Source organism: Lepidochelys kempii, chromosome 11, assembly GCF_965140265.1.
Source record: "Lepidochelys kempii isolate rLepKem1 chromosome 11, rLepKem1.hap2, whole genome shotgun sequence".
Classification (NCBI taxonomy): domain Eukaryota; kingdom Metazoa; phylum Chordata; order Testudines; family Cheloniidae; genus Lepidochelys; species Lepidochelys kempii.
Window position 1 is genome coordinate 100,106 of NC_133266.1, and position 18,175 is coordinate 118,280.

Consider the following 18,175-nt stretch of genomic DNA (forward strand, 5'->3'; position numbering starts at 1 on the left):
TTTAATGTATTTATCCTCACAATACCCGCGGGAGGTAGGGAAGTAACGTCACCATTTTACAGACAACTAAGACCCAAGTATGTAGGAGTTGTGGTGCTGACGAAGGAGCCTAAATCTCATTTTCAACTTGGATTTAGGCACTTAGGAACCTAAATCCCATGGATGGGCTCCTAAGTGCCTAAATCCATTTTGAAAATTATATGTAGGCTCCTAAGTCAGTTAGACATTGCAACGTTAAGCGCCACAACACCTAAATACCTTTAAAAATCTGGGCCTATGTGATTTGCCCAAGAGCACAAGAAGTCTGTGGTGGAGCTGGGAACTGAACCTGGGTCTTCAGAGTCCCAGACCCCTAGGCCCACCCTTCCTGTAATTCTCACAGGGGAGGGAATTACTATGTGAAATTCTGTGAAGGTCAGACTAGATTATCACAATGGTCTCTTCAGGCTTTAAAATCTATTCATATATTCTATACACAGTAGGTGGCAGCTGAAATCACGAGTAGATGATTTAGGAGTTAAGCATCTACTCTGAAACCCTTGCCTAAGCAAGACCAATAGGGGTTTTGGTGATGAGATCAATTCTATCTATTGTTCTTACTCTCTCATTTAGTTTCCTCTCATTGTTACCCATTAGGTCTTCCCTGGAGAGACTTAAGCTATTAATATAAAGTCTCTGATGAGAGAACACATGGCAGATGTTAATCACACTGCTGGAAGGTGCTCAGATAACATGGTGATGAGCACAGTATAAGAACCTCTACAGAAAGCGGAAGTCTGCTGGCTTGTGTGGGGGCCAGTAATGACGGAGAGACGCATCCCCTCTGCCTTTTCACTAATTGCTTACTGCCAACACATCAGGTCCTCTCTCTCATGACCATTATTAGTGATCTATTGGCCAGCAAAGATTCATAGACTCTAAGGCCAGAATTGATCACTGTGATCATTTACTCTGACCTCCTATATAACAGCAGATGGGCTAAGAGAGTATTATTTACTAATACCTGCACTCAAAGTGAGACACCAGAGAATGAATAGATAAAGCAAAACTGGCTATCAGTTAATGCAAAAATTCTTACGGAGTCTAGGCTGCCACGATTGGAGTCCATGCTGGTACCATGGGAACGCCTCAAGATCTCCTCACCATTTAGGGGCTCAGCCAAGGTGCTCCCAGTATCTCCAAAACCATCAAACTCCTCGTGGTCATAGTCAGACTCCACATCTGGTGGGAAGCTGTAAATTGGCTCTCCGATCACCCTACTGTTACTCCTCAGGGTTTCTGAGACTGTGTTGTAAATACTTTCTGTGGCGTCAGATGGGGCACTGTGCTCCTCAGGGCTTTCCACAAGATGATCTGCAGTGCTGTCTACCTCCACCTCACCCCTTCTCAGAAATGGTAGATTCATATATGTGTCTTCCTCAGTGGAGCTGTCGCTGGTTCTAGTGCTGTGTTCATCCAAAACAACCAGGCTGGGGACAGAGAGCCCCTCATCATCAGCATGAAAGCCTTCATCTACTTCTTCCTCAGCCAAAGGCGCCACAAGGCTGCAGTCAATGTTGAGGGTTCCCTCATTGGAAAGTGAATGTTCTAGGCTTTGCACGCTTTCATCCAGGTTTCCAAAATCCAGTAGTTCCAAGAACTCTTGAGCAACCCTGGATGCTTCCTTCTCTAGCCTCTGGATCTCCTCTTCTCGCTGCCAGTTAATTTCATTCTTGGTGTTTTCACAGGCAATGGACATGTGATCTGCCTTCTGCTGCTGCTGTAGCTTCTCAATCTCCTTTTCCAGCCTTAGGATTTCCTCCATCTGCCTTCTCTCCTCTTCCTGCAGTGGGATCTCCTCCTCTTGGGTCCTTAACACCTCCACCTTAAAGAAATTGTGCCAATATCAAATTAAAGAGCCCCCAACCTATAAAGGGGCTGCCTTCCTGGGTCCTCCAATTTCTCTTCCCCACAAGAACATGCCTGATGTGTATTCTCACTTCCCCTCTATAAAAAGCCACTGCATGCATCCTTTCGGTTTTTCATCCTCCCACTCCAATACACAGCTATGGTATCTCCAGTCAAGGCATATAGCTCTGAATTTCTCAGCTGCTCTGTAGCCTCATTGGAAGGCTAACTGCTTTATTAGAGGACCAGGCCTGTTCACCTGCTATCCACACTAAAGTATGGTAGGGATGAAGGAAAATTCCAGGAAATGCACCACAATATGCAGATGATGAAGGAGCCTGGAAAACATTATGACAGTTTGGAGATAAACAGCACCCCCCCCCCCCCTTTTTGCTGGAAAATGATTGTTGATGGGTCTACAATAAATATTAAAGGTATCATGTAAATCCACTTAGTTCCACACAAATATGACAGTGCAGCCAACTAGGTGGTCTCTTACTTCCACAGTGATCAGTGCCTGCTTGGGTTAAGACTCAAACTGTTGTTTAGATACTACTTTTTGCTAGTTCAGTATGTGCACTAAAAAGTTATTTCATTCAGATCTCTCATCTTCCCTGTGCTGACGAACTAGGATGAAGAAGATAAAGGAAGAGAGACCAGAAAATAACAAGTTGTTTTTACAATCAGCTTGTTCAACATGCTCAGTTATGTTGCTAGAACCTTGAACGGTTAGATTGGCAATCAGAAGGTGGAGATTCATAGCCGTTCTAACTCCTTTCCACTCTTCCTTTGTTTTGATTGTTGCAGGCAACAATATAGCAAAAAGGACTGTGTCACAAAATGCAGCTCATCAAAGGGTCATGTGCAATAAGCTCACCGTCAGAGATAAAACAGGATGCAACCTGTCTAACCCTGAAATGTTTAGATAGGAACTCTGCAAAAAGATACTAAAACAATGAACATGCCATGTTAACTAGACAACCCTTCTGCTGCGGTCAGGCACCTGTAGATTAAGAACGAAAAGAATGCTTTCATAGGGAGTTTTTCTAACATGTTTTATCACAGTAAAATAAAGGTGCATATTTCAGGAAAAAGAATAGTCAGTGAAGGCAACCAGCAGAGGAGCCTGAGCTTCAGAAGGTCCAAAGAGGAGACACAGCAAAGGCATGAACAATTAAACTTACCTGAGCCACCTGGAGTATAGCATTCAGCTGCTCTTTTTCTCTGTTCAAAAGAAGACAAAAGTAAGTGACAGACCCAGATCATCTGAGTATTTGAACAGAAATTATGGCAAATCATCTCTCTATGATTAAGGGTGAAGTAAGGCTCCTGTTATAAAGCTGATTTAGTAAACCCACCAAGCTCCTTCATGCTTGGCATGGCCCATCCTTGCACATGCATTCTTTACTTTGAGGTAAATCAGGAAATTGGATCAGATGGAGCGGGGCTGAAAGGACAAGAAGGCAGGATTACATAGACTCATTATGGTCTTGAGCTAAAGCCCATTGTGGTTAATGGGAGGCTTTTCCACTGATTTCCAAGACCACTGGATCAGGCTCTTTGTGCACAATTTCAGTTTCGAGAAAGTTCTCTTTTTTTAAAAGCACCCCAATCCTCAGCCCTGAGCCCCCCACCCAAACTCCTGCTGCTGCTAGGGGCGGGGAGAGGGGCGGTGGCCACCGCAGAAGTCATGGAGGTCAAGGAAAGTCACGGAATCCGTGACTTCCATGACAAACTCGCAGCATTAGTCATGAACAATAATAATCTGAACATGAGCTCCCAGTGGGACGCTGTGGCCAAAAGACCTAGTGGGATCCTGGGATGCATAAACAAGGGATTCCAGAGTAGAAATAGAGAAATTATTTTACCACTATATTTGGCACTGGTGTGATGGCTGTTGGAATCCTGTGTCCATTTCTGGTGCCCACAGTTCAAGAAGGATGTAGATAAAGTGGAGAGGATTCAGAGAAGAGCCACAAGCATGATTAAAGGATTACAAAACATGCCTTATAGTGACAGACTCAAAGAGCTCAATCTATTTAACTTAACAAAGAGAAGGTTAAGGGGTGACTTGATCACAGTCTAGAAGTATTTACATGTGGAACAAATATTTAATAATGCTCTCTTCAATCTAGCAGAGAGAGGTATAACAGTCCACTGGCTGGAAGCTGAAGCTAGACAAATTCAGACTGGAAAGAAGGTGTACATTTTTAACTATGAGGGTAGTTAATGAATGGAACAATTTACTGAGGGTTGTGGTGGGTTCTCCATCAATGAATTTTTAAATCAAGATTGGATGTTTTTCTAAAAGATAGAAATTCTTTTGGGGACATTCTATGCCTTGTGCTATACAGGAGATCACACTAGATGATTCCAAAGCTCCTTTCTGTCCTTGGAATCTATGATCAAATTTACAGGGGATTAAAAATCACGCAGTTGAGGAGGTTACTTACCTACAACTGGAAATTCTTAGAGAAATGTGGTCCCTATCTTATTCCACACATGGAAGCGCATGCACACCAAGCACCCGAGTGTAGAAGTGTTTCTTAGCAGTGTCCGTTGACCCGCACGCGTGTTGTGCATCTCCTCCTGTTCCCAGCCGAGGATATAATAGGTCATGCAGGTCAACACCTCTCCACTTTCAGTAGCAGGCTCTGATGGATTCCCTCCTGCTTTGTGTGAGGATTTGCCGAACCGAGGCAGAGTATGCACAGTCCACACTTGATGCCCATCCAAATACCAGATTGTGAAGTGAAGAGGGTCTGGATTGGGATGACTGAGTCTCCCTTGGTCTTCTGTGAGATCTAGGAGTGTGCGGAAGCCAGAATCTGAGGATGTCTGCAAACCAGAACTGCTGGGCCAGAAAGGGGCTATGAGGATGATGTTGGCTCTGTCCTGATGAATCTTGTGTAGCACTTGAGGGAGGAGGGAATGTGGGGAAAGGCAAAGTGGAGGTCGCCCGTCCAGGGGAGGAGAAGAGCATCACCCCAAAGATGTCATAGGGCACGAGTGCAGTGGTGGATTACCGCACGGGCCAACAGAGCCCATGCCCAGGAGCTCTGGCCAATTTGGGGGCCCCCAGGAGTGCTGGAACTCTGACCACACCCCCTTCTCCTCTGATCCCCTACTAGGGCCCCGTCCCCGACCAGGCCGGAAGCCGGAGCTGGGCCAGAGCCCAAGTAGCTCAGGTCACTGTGGGGGGACCCGGACTCTCCAGCTGCCCTGGGCGGGGGGCTGGGGTGCCTGAGAACAGTCCTGTCCTTGTCCCTGCACCCCAGGGCAGGTGGAGGGTCTGGGAGCCTAGGGGCGCTGAAACTGCGATAGGAGGGTCGGGGGGGCCATGGTCCCTCCACTTTTAAAAGTGAAATGGCATAGCCCTTTTAACAAAAGAAACCTGCCTTGGTGGCGGGTGAGAGCAGGGAGTGAGGCATGGTCACCGCTAGCTCCTGCTCAGCCAGGGCCAGAAGGCAGGGGTGCTGGAACAATATTTACAGTGGGGATGCTGTAAGCCTTTGAACCAAACTGTAAATCCTGTATCTAATGGAAACCATTTCAAGTCAGGGGGTGCTGCAGCACCCCCTGCACCCCTAGGTCCAGCACCTATGCTGGCAGGCTCTGTGTGTGGCTGCAACTCCCAGCCCCCACTGGGTAGATGAGTCCCGTTCTGGGCAGAGGGAGCCCAGCTCAGGGGAGGTGGAGATGGCAGTGTCGGGAGACAGGGAGGGGATGGATGTAGTTTGGGAAGGACAATGCCCCCTGCAACAGGGGCAAGGTGTGGGGGATGCATGTGGGATCACATGCCATTGCCTCCTCTCATTTCTGCCAGCGCTGAGTAACTCGGGGTGGGGGGCGGAGGAGGGAAGAGGTAGTGGGGAAGGGAGATGGGGTGGGGATAAGAGAAGGGGAATGAGGGAGTGGGGGGAGGGGAATTGGGGAGAGGGAAGGGGGTGATGAGTAGATGGGGATGGGGAAAGAGGCAATGGGGAAGGGAGGTGGGGTGGGGGGAAGAGAAGGGGAATGAGGGAGGGGAATGGGAAAGAAGAGGAATGGAGGATGAGAAAAGGGGGGTGGGGGGAAAAGGCAACGGGGTGGGGGAAGAGAAGGGGAATGAGGGAGTGGGGGAGGGGAATGGGTGTAAGGAAGAAGCAATGGGGAAGAGGTTGGGCGAGGAGGGAAGAAGCAGTGGGGAAAGGGGGTGGGGGGGGAAGAGGTACTGGGGGGAGGGGAAGGGGTGAATGGGAGAAAGATGCAGTGGGGAAGGGAGGTAGGGTGGGGGGAAGGAAAGGGGAATGGAGAAAGGAGGAGCAGGGAGCGGGTCCCCATGGCAAGGGCGGTGTGAGGGGCCCAAAAGTTCTTTGTGTCTAGTGCCCCAATAAAGCTTAATTCACCTCTGCGCACGTGGCACTGAGGGAGGTTTGTGTCATAATTGTCCTTTGGCCGTTGGTTGGGAGAGGTTCAAGGAGGTGGTTTTGGCAAAGGCAGGAAAGCAGGGTCTCAGAGACTGTTGTTGTTGGCGTGGGGGCTCTTGTTGATAGAAGGCAGGGTAGGGTGTGCATGGTCATGGGTGGAAGGGTTGTTTCTGCTGCCCGAGTCCAGGGGCCAGAATGTATATGCCAAGGACCTGTAGTGTCAATCTGGAATTCTTGAAAAACTGCAAAGATTCATCCATCTTTTTGTTGAAGAGTTTATTCTCGTCAAAAAAATAGGTCCTTGATCACATATCGGAACCCTAGGGAAGCAGAAAGATTGTAGCCCTGAGTCTCTTCACATAACTATTCCGGTGGCTAGAGATCGAGAGGATGTGTCAGCTGCATCCACTGCTGTCCAGAGAGCTGGCTACCCTGGTGATCAGTCTCTTTTTGTCTACCAGCGCATGGAATTGCTCTTGGTGTTCTGGAGGGAGCTTGTCTTTGAACTCTGCTAGCCTAAAATAGTTATCAAAGTCGTACTTCCCAGCAAAGCCTGATAATTTTCAATGTGGAACTACAGTTCCACAGAGGAATCAATCTTCACAGCAAGTCTAGGCGCTTAGTCATCTTGTCCGGAGGAGTGGATATTTGTGGCTGCTGCCTTGCACATTCCAGAACCCACCTGGACAACAAGGGAGGCTGGGGGCGAGTGGGTGAACAGGAAATCTGCCCCCCTAGTGGGCACAAAGTATTGTTTCTCCACCCGCTTAGGTGTAGGTGCACAAGTCCGGTGTGTGCAACTTCTCCTGCCAGCATAGCTACCACCTCTCACGGAGGTGGAATTATTAAGCTGATAAGAGAGCATCAGTGCAGCTGTACAACTGTAGCATTTTTAGCTTAGACTAGCCCTAAGAGAGCGAAGGAACAGGGGTTTCTGACTCAGGCCACGTGGCGGTAAGAGGGAACTGGAGAGGCTTCAACCCTCACTACCTATTATACCCTCAACAGGGAACACGAGGAGACGCATAACAAACATGTGGGTCAATGGACACTGCCAAGAAACTTCCAGACTCAGATGGATGGCGTGCATGCGCACCTACCTCTGGAATACACATAGGAACCATTACTCAAAGAACTCAAAGTTCTTTAAAAAAATAAGTCAAAATCTGTATAATGGAAAGTGTTAAGCAGTTGATGTATAACAAAATAGGAAGGCTAATGCGTCAGAACCATCTGGGAATCCAATGCACCGCTACAGACTAGGGACCGAATGGGTAGGCAGCAGTTCTGTGGAAAACGACCTAGGGGTGACAGTGGACGAGAAGCTGGATATGAGTCAGCAGTGTGCCCTTGTTGCCAAGAAGGCCAATGGCATTTTGGGATGTATAAGTAGGGGCATAGCGAGCAGATCGAGGGACGTGATCGTTCCCCTCTATTCAACATTGGTGAGGCCTCATCTGGAGTACTGTGTCCAGTTTTGGGCCCCACACTACAAGAAGGATGTGGATAAATTGGAGAGAGTCCAGCGAAGGGCAACAAAAATGATTAGGGGTCTGGTACACATGACTTATGAGGAGAGGCTGGGGGAGCTGGGATTGTTTAGCCTGCAGAAGAGAAGAATGAGGGGGGATTTGATAGCTGCTTTCAACTACCTGAAAGGGGGTTCCAAAGAGGATGGCTCTAGACTGTTCTCAATGGTAGCAGATGACAGAACGAGGAGTAATGGTCTCAAGTTGCAGTGGGGGAGGTTTAGATTGGATATTAGGAAAAACTTTTTCACTAAGAGGGTGGTGAAACACTGGAATGCGTTACCTAGGGAGGTGGTAGAATCTCCTTCCTTAGAGGTTTTTAAGGTCAGGCTTGACAAAGCCCTGGCTGGGATGATTTAACTGGGAATTGGTCCTGCTTCGAGCAGGGGGTTGGACTAGATGACCTTCAGGGGTCCCTTCCAACCCTGATATTCTATGATTCCCCTGCCCCCGGGCAGCTCCAAGGCAGAGGGCAGGAGCAGCACATGGCAGTGGGGGGGAGGGACAGCTGAACAGCCGGCAATTGGTAGCCTGCTGGGTGGCTGCCGCACAGGGAACTTAGGGGAGCGGGGAGCTGATGGGGGGCTGCCAGTCCACCCTGGTTCCAAGCCCCCACCAGCTAGCTCCAACAGGCTGCTCTTTCTGCAAGCAGTGAACAAAGCAGGCGGAGGCCAAACAACATTATAAGGGAGCACTGCGCAACTTTAAACGAGCATGTGCCCTAATTGATCAGCAACATAACAAGTTAACTGGGACGACTTTAAGTGAGGAGTTACTGTACTAGCGTATCAGTCAAATGGGGCTTCTGTTTGTTGGAGCTGCCAGTTAAGTTTTTTAATTCAACAGCTGAGCACTGACCTCAGGAAATGTAAGGACCCAGACTTAGATCCAACAGATGTCTCCCCCTGCTGTGTCTACTGGGTGGTAGGCGATTCCTCTTCCATGCAACAAGTTTCCCTATTGATTTTTATGTGACCCCCTTCACATACCTCTAACCTGCCAAAGCCCAATTGCAGGACACCATATGTGGCAAAGACCCAAAGTGCGGGGGACAAAACAATTATTCATGCAGGAAGCTTAAAATGGTGTAGGATTCATTCCCTTAATGTAAATATTTCTATGACTTCAGTGTTATGATTCTGTATCACCAGTGTAAACAGATGTCAACAATCAAAGTTAAGGGACACCAAATTTGTGTAGAAGGTAGGTAACTATGGAACTAAAATGAATGACATTCCTTGAAAGGAGGATGGTGAGGTGTGCCTCTTGTTATTCACGAATTGCTCCCAACCTGCACATTTGCTCTTAGAATCATAGAATCATAGAATATCAGGGTTGGAAGGGACCCCAGAAGGTCATCTAGTCCAACCCCCTGCTCGAAGCAGGACCAATTCCCAGTTAAATCATCCCAGCCAGGGCTTTGTCAAGCCTGACCTTAAAAACCTCTAAGGAAGGAGATTCTACCACCTCCCTAGGTAACGCATTCCAGTGTTTCACCACCCTCTTAGTGAAAAAGTTTTTCCTAATATCCAATCTAAACCTCCCCCACTGCAACTTGAGACCATTACTCCTCGTTCTGTCATCTGCTACCATTGAGAACAGTCTAGAGCCATCCTCTTTGGAACCCCCTTTCAGGTAGTTGAAAGCAGCTATCAAATCCCCCCTCATTCTTCTCTTCTGCAGGCTAAACAATCCCAGCTCCCTCAGCCTCTCCTCATAACTCATGTGTTCCAGACCCCTAATCATTTTTGTTGCCCTTCGCTGGACTCTCTCCAATTTATCCACATCCTTCTTGAAGTGTGGGGCCCAAAACTGCACACAGTACTCCAGATGAGGCCTCACCAATGTCGAATAGAGGGGAACGATCACGTCCCTCGATCTGCTCGCTATGCCCCTACTTATACATCCCAAAATGCCATTGGCCTTCTTGGCAACAAGGGCACACTGCTGTCTCATATCCAGCTTCTCGTCCACTGTCACCCCTAGGTCCTTTTCTGCAGAACTGCTGCCTAGCCATTCGGTCCCTAGTCTGTAGCTGTGCATTGGGTTCTTCCGTCCTAAGTGCAGGACCCTGCACTTATCCTTATTGAACCTCATCAGATTCCTTTTGGCCCAATCTTCCAATTGGTCTAGGTCCTTCTGTATCCTATCCCTCCCCTCCAGCGTATCTACCACTCCTCCCAGTTTAGTATCATCCGCAAATTTGCTGAGAGTGCAATCCACACCATCCTCCAGATCATTTATGAAGATATTGAATAAAACCGGCCCCAAGACCGACCCTTGGGGCACTCCACTTGATACCGGCTGCCACTTGATACCGGCTCTTATCTCCAGGCACCTTCATGACATCTTCATGTACACACTTTCTTGGGATGAGTGATAGAGCAGGGGCAGTAGTGCTAAAAAAGCACAGCTCAGAAGCATTTCGAACTATCCAAAGGAACTGCAAGCAGATAAGATCATAAGAACTGCAATACCAGAACAGAGATCAATCATCCATCTCACTGAAAAACTGGTCATACTGGACAGACCAATGACCCATAAAGTCTGGTACCCTGTCTCAGACACTGGCTGATCTTAGAAGTTTCAGAGGTCACGATACCATTGGGAAGGTAGGAGGAAAATATTTATTCCTGGCCCAGTGACTAAAATCCACTCCTCATATTACAAAGAGGAACAATGTTGAAGGGGCATTGTGGGGGGAGGGGGGGGGAAGGGAGGGAGGAAATCAGTAAATTAACTCTACAAATGAATGAGGGATAGCCCATACCTACCCAGCTTTTCTACTCTGAGCCACCTGCACTCCACTCCAATCCTTACTCCTGGGGGAATTCTGCACCACTGTGCAATGCAGAATTTTGCAAAAATTAATGTTGTGCATGCAGAATTTCCTTTCTTAGAATCATAGAATATTAGGGTTGGAAGGGACCTCAGGAGGTCATCTAGTCCAACCCCCTGCTCAAAGCAGGACCAATCCCCAACTAAAATCATCCCAGCCAGGGTTTTGTCAAAGAATGATTTTCTTTCCTCCAAAGAAATGGGCTTCAGGGCTGCTAGCTACCACTAAGGGCCACTGGACTTGGCAGAACCCAGCTTGCACACAGAAGACACTGCTGTGGGAAGCGGGAGAGAGAGAGAGAGAGAGGGTTCCTGGCAGCTGCAGTTCCCAGCATGCCCTGAGGGAAGAGAGGGCAGCACGCAGGAAACACCTTGCAAGCCTGGGACCAAGCATCAGGCTGTTTCTCCCTCTGGATCCCTGAGCTCTGGTGGGGAGGGGCAGTCGAAGACGGGTGTCTAGACAAGGGGGCGGGGGGTGCAGCGGGGCTGTGAGGAGGGGATTTGGGGGGATCGGGTGTATTGGCCTGGGGGGGGGGGGGCTGCAGGTGGGCTCTATGGAGGAGGGTTTGTGGGTGTCTGTCCCCTCAGCTGGGCTCAGGGAGCGGAGTGGGAGAAAGGGGACAGAGAAAGAGGAACCAGGTTGTCACTGTGGTTTTTTTAACTCTACTCCTGGGGGAACTTTTGTGTATGTCCGTATTATTACGGACATACTTGCTGACAGGTATTTTGAAATAAATTACCAAATTAATTGCAACTGGAGTGATTATTTAGTGTTATTTTGACAAATAAAATTTGTAGAATTTTGCAGAATTTTAAAATATTGTGTGCAGAATTTTTCATTTTTTCATGCAGAATGCTCCCAGGAGTAACTCCTGTCCTAAAGAGACTTGTGAATGTATCCAAATTAAGAACATAAGAATGACCATACTGGGTCAGACCAAAGGTCCATCCAGCCCAGTATCCTGTCTACCAACAGTGCCCAATGCCAGATACCCCACAGGGAGTGAACCTAACAGGTAATGATCTAGTGATCTCTCTCCTGCCATCCAGCTCCACCCTCTGACAAACAGAGGCTAGGGACACCATTCCTTACCCATCCTGGCTAATAGCCATGAATGGACTTAACCTCCATGAATTTATCCAGTTCTCTGTTAAACCCTGTTAATAGTCCTAGCCTTCACAAGCTCCTCAGGCAAGGAGTTCCACAGGTTGACTGTGTGCTGAATGAAGAACTTCCTTTTATTTGTTTTAAACCTGTTGTCCATTAATTTCATTTGGTGGCCCTAGTTCTTATATTATGGGAACAAGTAAATAACTTTTCCTTATTCACTTTCTTCACACCTCTCATGATTTTATATATCTCTAATCAAAATCCCCCCTTAATCTCTCCTCATATGAGACCCTTTCCAAACCCCTAATCATTTTAGTTGCCCTTTTCTGAACCTTTTCTACTGCCAGTATATCTTTTTTCAGATGAGGGGACCACATCTGTACGCAGTATTCAAGTACGCAGTATTATATAAGGGCAATAAGATATTCTCCGTCTTATTCTCTATCCCTTTTTTAATGATTCCCAACACCCCTTCTGCTTTTTTGACTGCCGCTGCATGCTGCGTGGACGTCTTCAGAAAACTATCCACAATGACGCCAAGATCTTTCTCCTGATTAGTTGTAGCTAAATTAGCCCCCATCATACTGTATGTATAATTGGGGTTATTTTTTCCAATGTGCATTACTTTACATTTATCCACATTAAATTTCATTTGCCATTTTGTTGCACAATCACTTAGTTTTGTGAGATCTTTTTGAAGTTCTTCACAGTCTGCTTTGGTCTTAACTATCTGAGCAGTTTAGTATCATCTGCAAACTTTGCCACCTCACTGTTTACCCCTTTCTCCAGATCATTTATGAATAAGTTGAATAGGATTGGTCCTAGGACTGACCCTTGGGAAACACCACTAGTTACCCCTCTCCATTCTGAAAATTTACCATTTATTCCTACTTTTTGTTCCCTGTCTTTTAACCAATTCTCAATCCATGAAAGGATCTTCCCTCTTATCCCATTGCAACTTAATTTACTTAAGAGCCTTTGGTGAGGGACCTTGTCAAAGGCTTTCTGGAAATCTAAGTACACTATGTAATTACTGCAACGATGTCTCAAGTGACTGCTTCCTTATGGCCTGAAGGCATTGCTGTCATGCCAGAGCCTCAGACCTATTCATACACCTTGGCAGATTCACTACTAGGAGCCAGCCATGTAACTAGAACTGTGAGAAATAATCCTGTACCTTTTCTTCTCTTCTTCCTCCTCCTGTTTCCTCCTAAGCTCCTCCTCTTCTTGCCATTGTCTTTCCTCTTCCTCCCTTCTGAACTGCTCTTCCTCTTCTTGCCTTCTCCTCTCCTCCACTTCCTGTTTCCGTCTCTGTTCCTGCTGCAGTAGATGCCGATAGAGGCTGCGAGCCAGCTGGCCACGCCAATGCTTCTGCAGGACAACAGCCGAAGCCTTCAGTCGCAGGAGGGCTTTCTTCCAGAAGTGCGCTCGATAGTTCTTCTGGATTGTAACTATACTGACTAGGGCTTTTCGGTACTTCTTCCTACAAACAAAACCAAACAGTTACTGACCACTTCTGTTACAGCCATGTCTCTCATGTTTCTAAGGAACGGCTCCCCATGGTACCAAAGTGCTGACCAAATGACGTGAGCATGCCAGTGCCCATAGGGGGCACAAGTCTCTCCCTCTTTTTCTACCACGCGAAGATTCTTTTCCTTGCTGCCGTCTTTCCTGCATCTGCCACCTTATTCCTGTCATCAAAGTGACCCTTCTTGGAGCTGCTTTAATATGTCTGCCTTTGTTGAAAGGGAAAAGGAGCATGAGATCCCCAGGGGATGAAGAAGAGATTGTCACCCACTAGAAAGGAAGTTTCATGCTCCTCAAATCTTACATGCACATCTCTGAAAAACTAACAGCCTAGCACACTTGTATGCCCATCGCACAGACCCCTTGGAATCTTTAGAGAGGAAAACACCCCCAGCATCCACCTCGCTGGCCACTGAACCGCCTTGAAATTTCAAACACAACCTGAGAATGATCCCCTAGGCCCAGCGTAAGCATCTGAGATTATGCTACATTAACAACAATGAAACCAGGGGTCCAGCAGCCAGAGCCATACCTAGGGGGTGTGAGGCCTGGGACACAGGCACTGAGTTTCTAATCTGCAGGGGGGTGCTCCCCCTGGTTCCGCCCAGGCCCCACCCCCAACTCTACCCCTTCCCCCCAAGGCCCCACCCCTGCCCTGCTTCTTCCCACTCCCGCTTTGCCCCCGCCCCACCTCTTCCCGCCCCTCCCCCGTCCAGTTCCACCTCCTCCCCGGAGCACCCTGCACCCTCGCTCCTCTCGCCCCCAGCGCCTCCTGATGCTGCGAAACATGTGATCCGTGGCAGGCAGCAGGGGCTGAGAGGGAGGGGAAGGTACTGATTGGTGCGGCTTGCCAGTGGGCTGTGGGGAGGGAGAGGTTCTGGTAGGGGGGCTCCTTCTCGCCTGCCTCCCTGTTCACCCCGCTCTCCCTCCTGCCTCACCTCCCTGCCCACCTCCTCGCGAAGAATTGGGCCCCGCAGTCCCCCTGATTCACCGTACCCCAGGGACAGCTCTGCCAGCAGCAGCAGCAGCTGGATGCAGGCTACAGAGAGGGGAAGAAGGAGAAAGGGCGACAGAAGCAGGTTTAAATAAACTGGTTGGGGGCTGCCTCTTCCCCCTGCTTCTCTCCCCAGTGCCTCTCCTCATACAGAGGGTGGCCAGCTGCATACTTAGCCTCCTCTAAGGTGGACAAAGCATATAGACAAAAGGTACCATGACAGGGCCCTACTCAGCTCCGTGGTGCTCTTCCTGATAATATCTATCTGTCAGAAGTTAAGGCCAGAAGAGACCATTATGATCATCTAACCTGACCTCAGGTATACACAGGCAATAGAATGTAATGCCCCATCTGGAGCCTTCTGATCACCTTCCTCCACTTCCCAAGGTAAAGCCAACTTCTGCAGCCAATGCAGGAGGGCTGTGAAATACAGTGATCCTGCACTTCACCCTTACTCAGATATAAAACACAGAGGGGATAAGGACCCTGATTTGGCAACTGGAATTTAGTTACCTATTCTCTTGATGCTGCAAGGTACTGGGCTTGGCTCCCCCTCCAAGAGTCATAGAAGCCACATGGGGACGGAGTGTGGCTCCCTCCCCCAGACCCATGCAGGTCCTGAAAGGCTAACAGGGACACAGCCCAGTTTACAGCCCCAGTTCTCCACAGGTCCTGCAGGGCTTAGTCTTAATCCTGCAGGGCTAAGAAAAGTAACAACTTATTTTAGTTGGTGGAGTCAGCAGCTGTGACTAGGAGTCCCACAAGGAGCAGGTCTGCTAAACAAAATGGGGCATTTTCACTTTGGTTTATTTTCTGATTCAGATATTTCACTTTAGTGACCATTCAGACACCCTGAGCTCCTGGGAAAGTAAAGCAGAGTGTACAGAGCGAACCATGTAACCTTCCATCCCTTAGGCCTCTTTCCCCAATTCTCAGAACAAGTCCCTGAAGATATGGATAAAGATGACAGTAAAATCCTGGAACAGCTAACTCTTCACAGCAGGGTTACTCTGCTTAATTTACATAATCTTGGTGATTGATAAGCTCTAAGTGCTACATGGCAGCACTCTCTAGTTTTGCCTTACTCATTCGAAACCTTTTCTGGACTTGTCCCATACCAATTCCTTTTTATTGGAGCTTCTCTAATGTTGATGCAGTGCAACACTGAAATGTTTACAAAAAAGGATTTCTAACTTCACTTTCTCCAACCTTCATCTTCCCTGTTTTCTGCTCCTACACCTCCCTCTGCAATGTCTCATTTGCCACCAGCTGTTGAATAAGGAGTTTTCCTTTTGACCATGGAAGCACTGCTTGATTTGAAGACTAAACTTAGATGAATGGTGTACATCCCAATCTCCCAGTCCACTAGCTGGATACCTTCCTTTCCAGGAAAGTCACAGAAGAGACATTGCAGTTTTCCCTTAGCAATGCTGTCTAGAAACTATGTTTTACAATGTGATAACTCCCCTCCTTTCCCAAAATATCTGGAGGTTTCTGATTATTAATTATTATTATTTAAATGTCCCCGCCATGAGGAATTTACACTCTAATTTACACAGACTGCACAGCAAGTAAAGGCACCCAGACAAGGGAAGAGGGAAAGGCATGGAGACAGCATTTTGCTTTATTTTGGCAAGCAGCATGTGCTACAATCATTAAAGAGTCAGCTGTTACCTTAACTTCAAGGGGCAGGAGAGGGGATGGCTCTTCTGTAATGGCTTTTCTTTAACACTACTATGATTAGGAACAGTAGTGGCAAAAGGGAGCAGTTGACAGGAGATCAGTGGTGAAAGGCTCGCCCAAAGTAGTAAGTTCTTACGAGTAACTTAAAGAAGGAGAGAGGCCCCTGGGAAAATAGGAGAAGGAAAGCTGCTCCAGGCCTTGGGGACAGTGCTAATAAAGGCAGAGTTGGGAGAGGGGAAGAAGAGAGATGAAGGGAGCATTAGGTGAAGCTGGTAGGCTAAGGGTGGAGGAGTGGGAGCTGAGAGCCAAGAGGTAGAGGGGGTGGAGTTCTGGAGACCCTTGAAGGTGAGGATGAGGAGTCTGAAGAGGCAGAGAGTCAGTGGAGAGACCCGGTCATTGCAGCCACATGTTTAACAGACTACGGGGTGGGAGTGGGGGGGGGTCTGGGGGGTGTAAGAAGCAGGGGGTAGAGGAGGCTGCAGTGGTCAAAGAAATGACTACACCACAGACAAGGATTTCAGCAGAAACACAGATTTTGGAGCTAGCCAATGGATTTGGAGTGTGGGGGAACAGAAGAGTGGAAGTGCTGATGGGAATACCCTAGAGCAGAGGAGAGGATGGGGGAGACTGCAAGCAGACAGGTGGAGAAAACGCAAAGACAGCCCACAACACTGACCTTGCCATGTAGCCCAAGACGTGGGCTTGGATGACTATAGCCGCTTTCCTCAACTCCTCTTCCCGATCCTTCTCCAGGTTCTGTTCAAGAGCTTCCTTCAGGAAAACCTGACACCGTGGGGAGGAGTTTCAACAAACACAAAGAGAGGAAAGAAATCAGCCCCAGGGGAGAGTCAGGAGGTTTCATTCCCTTGGTGACAAGCACAGAGTGCTCTCTTTATGCTGCTGCCCTGTGATCTCTGCTCAAGAGCTGCAGCCCCTCCAGAGCCACCCCTCACTTTCGGCTGGGGTGCCTTTCCTGGTATTACAAGGAAAAAGTTGTGCATTACATGAGCCAAACTCTAAGCCCATCCCCCGCCTCCTCCTTTCACTCTGTGGTCAAGGCTTTAAAGAAAGAGAGAAGGGGGAGGGAAGGAAAAATAAGGAAGGAGGAGGAGAGTGTGCAAGCTAGTTATTAACCCGTTCTCAGCTGGTATCTTTTCTTCACACCAGTCTATTTTCTCACTGCATTGGCCCCTGGCTACCAATATGTGACATTAAATATTTCATAAAGAGATCACACCACATTTTGGGTGCAGAGGTGAGCATTTACATTTCCAGGACCCTGGCAGCAGTTTGCATTCTGAAAAGTGAAGATTAATGGAAGAATCAGAAATCTCCAATGGTGAGAAAAATGCATAAAGAAACTGGCCATCCCCAATCAAACACCGCGTGGCCATTCCAAAGGAATCTGATCACTGCTGCATCTAAAAGTATCCTGAGGAGAGGGTTCTTCCTGCTGAATGTGCTCCTGTACTGCAGCATACGTAGGGGGAGATGCACCCCAAAGAGAGAGTTGTCCTTGCCAGAGATGTGCTGCTGTACTGGAGGTTGCATTTTATAATAGCTAATAATAGTTTGTTCTTCTCTAGCACCTACCATCCAAGGGCCTCCAAGCACTTTACAAACTTTAACTGATTAATGCTCACAGCCCTGTGACACAGGGCAGCACTATACGCATTTTACAGATGCAGGAACTGGGTCAGAGAGGCTAAAAGTCACATATCCAATATCACACATCAAATCAGCAGCAGAGCTAGAGTTAAAACGAATTCCCCTGTTCTAATCACTAGGCAGCACCCTAGACATAACACTACCTCTTCCTATTTATCTACCATGCCTCTTCACATCACTGCCTCCAACTCCTCCCCTCCATCAGTGATACTAGCATTGCTGTCCTATTTCTCCACTTCTCCCATAACCGACTCTGTTCTTTCTTCCACATTGCCCCATCTGCATGGAACATCCCTCTCCCTCATTGCTTTCTCTGCATTTAAATCGCTCCTGAAGAACAGCTTCCATCACAACGCCCGCAAGAAATTAGCTGATTAATAATGGTCAAGGAATTGAGGACAGTCTATAAAGAAAGTCACCACACTGACCACTTTCCTTGTATGTTGTGTCCCTTTCCACAGTCTGTGCCAGTTTGTTGGTCTTTTAAAATTACGAACTACTTGGGACAGAGACTGTTCTTTCCATCAGA

General features: G+C 47.9%; 1 protein-coding gene across 1 annotated transcript in view; it reads right to left on the reverse strand.

Annotated features, from left to right (window-relative positions):
* LOC140895349 (unconventional myosin-X-like) overlaps positions 1-18,175 on the reverse strand; it is a 275,404-nt gene that overhangs the window by 78,873 nt on the left and 178,356 nt on the right. The window contains exons 22-25 of the mRNA XM_073304794.1: positions 16,655-16,761; positions 12,952-13,257; positions 3,072-3,111; positions 1,079-1,864 (exon numbers count right to left, since the gene is read on the reverse strand). Coding sequence (XP_073160895.1) covers positions 1,079-1,864; positions 3,072-3,111; positions 12,952-13,257; positions 16,655-16,761 — 1,239 coding nt within the window. The remainder of the gene's footprint in view (positions 1-1,078; positions 1,865-3,071; positions 3,112-12,951; positions 13,258-16,654; positions 16,762-18,175) is intronic.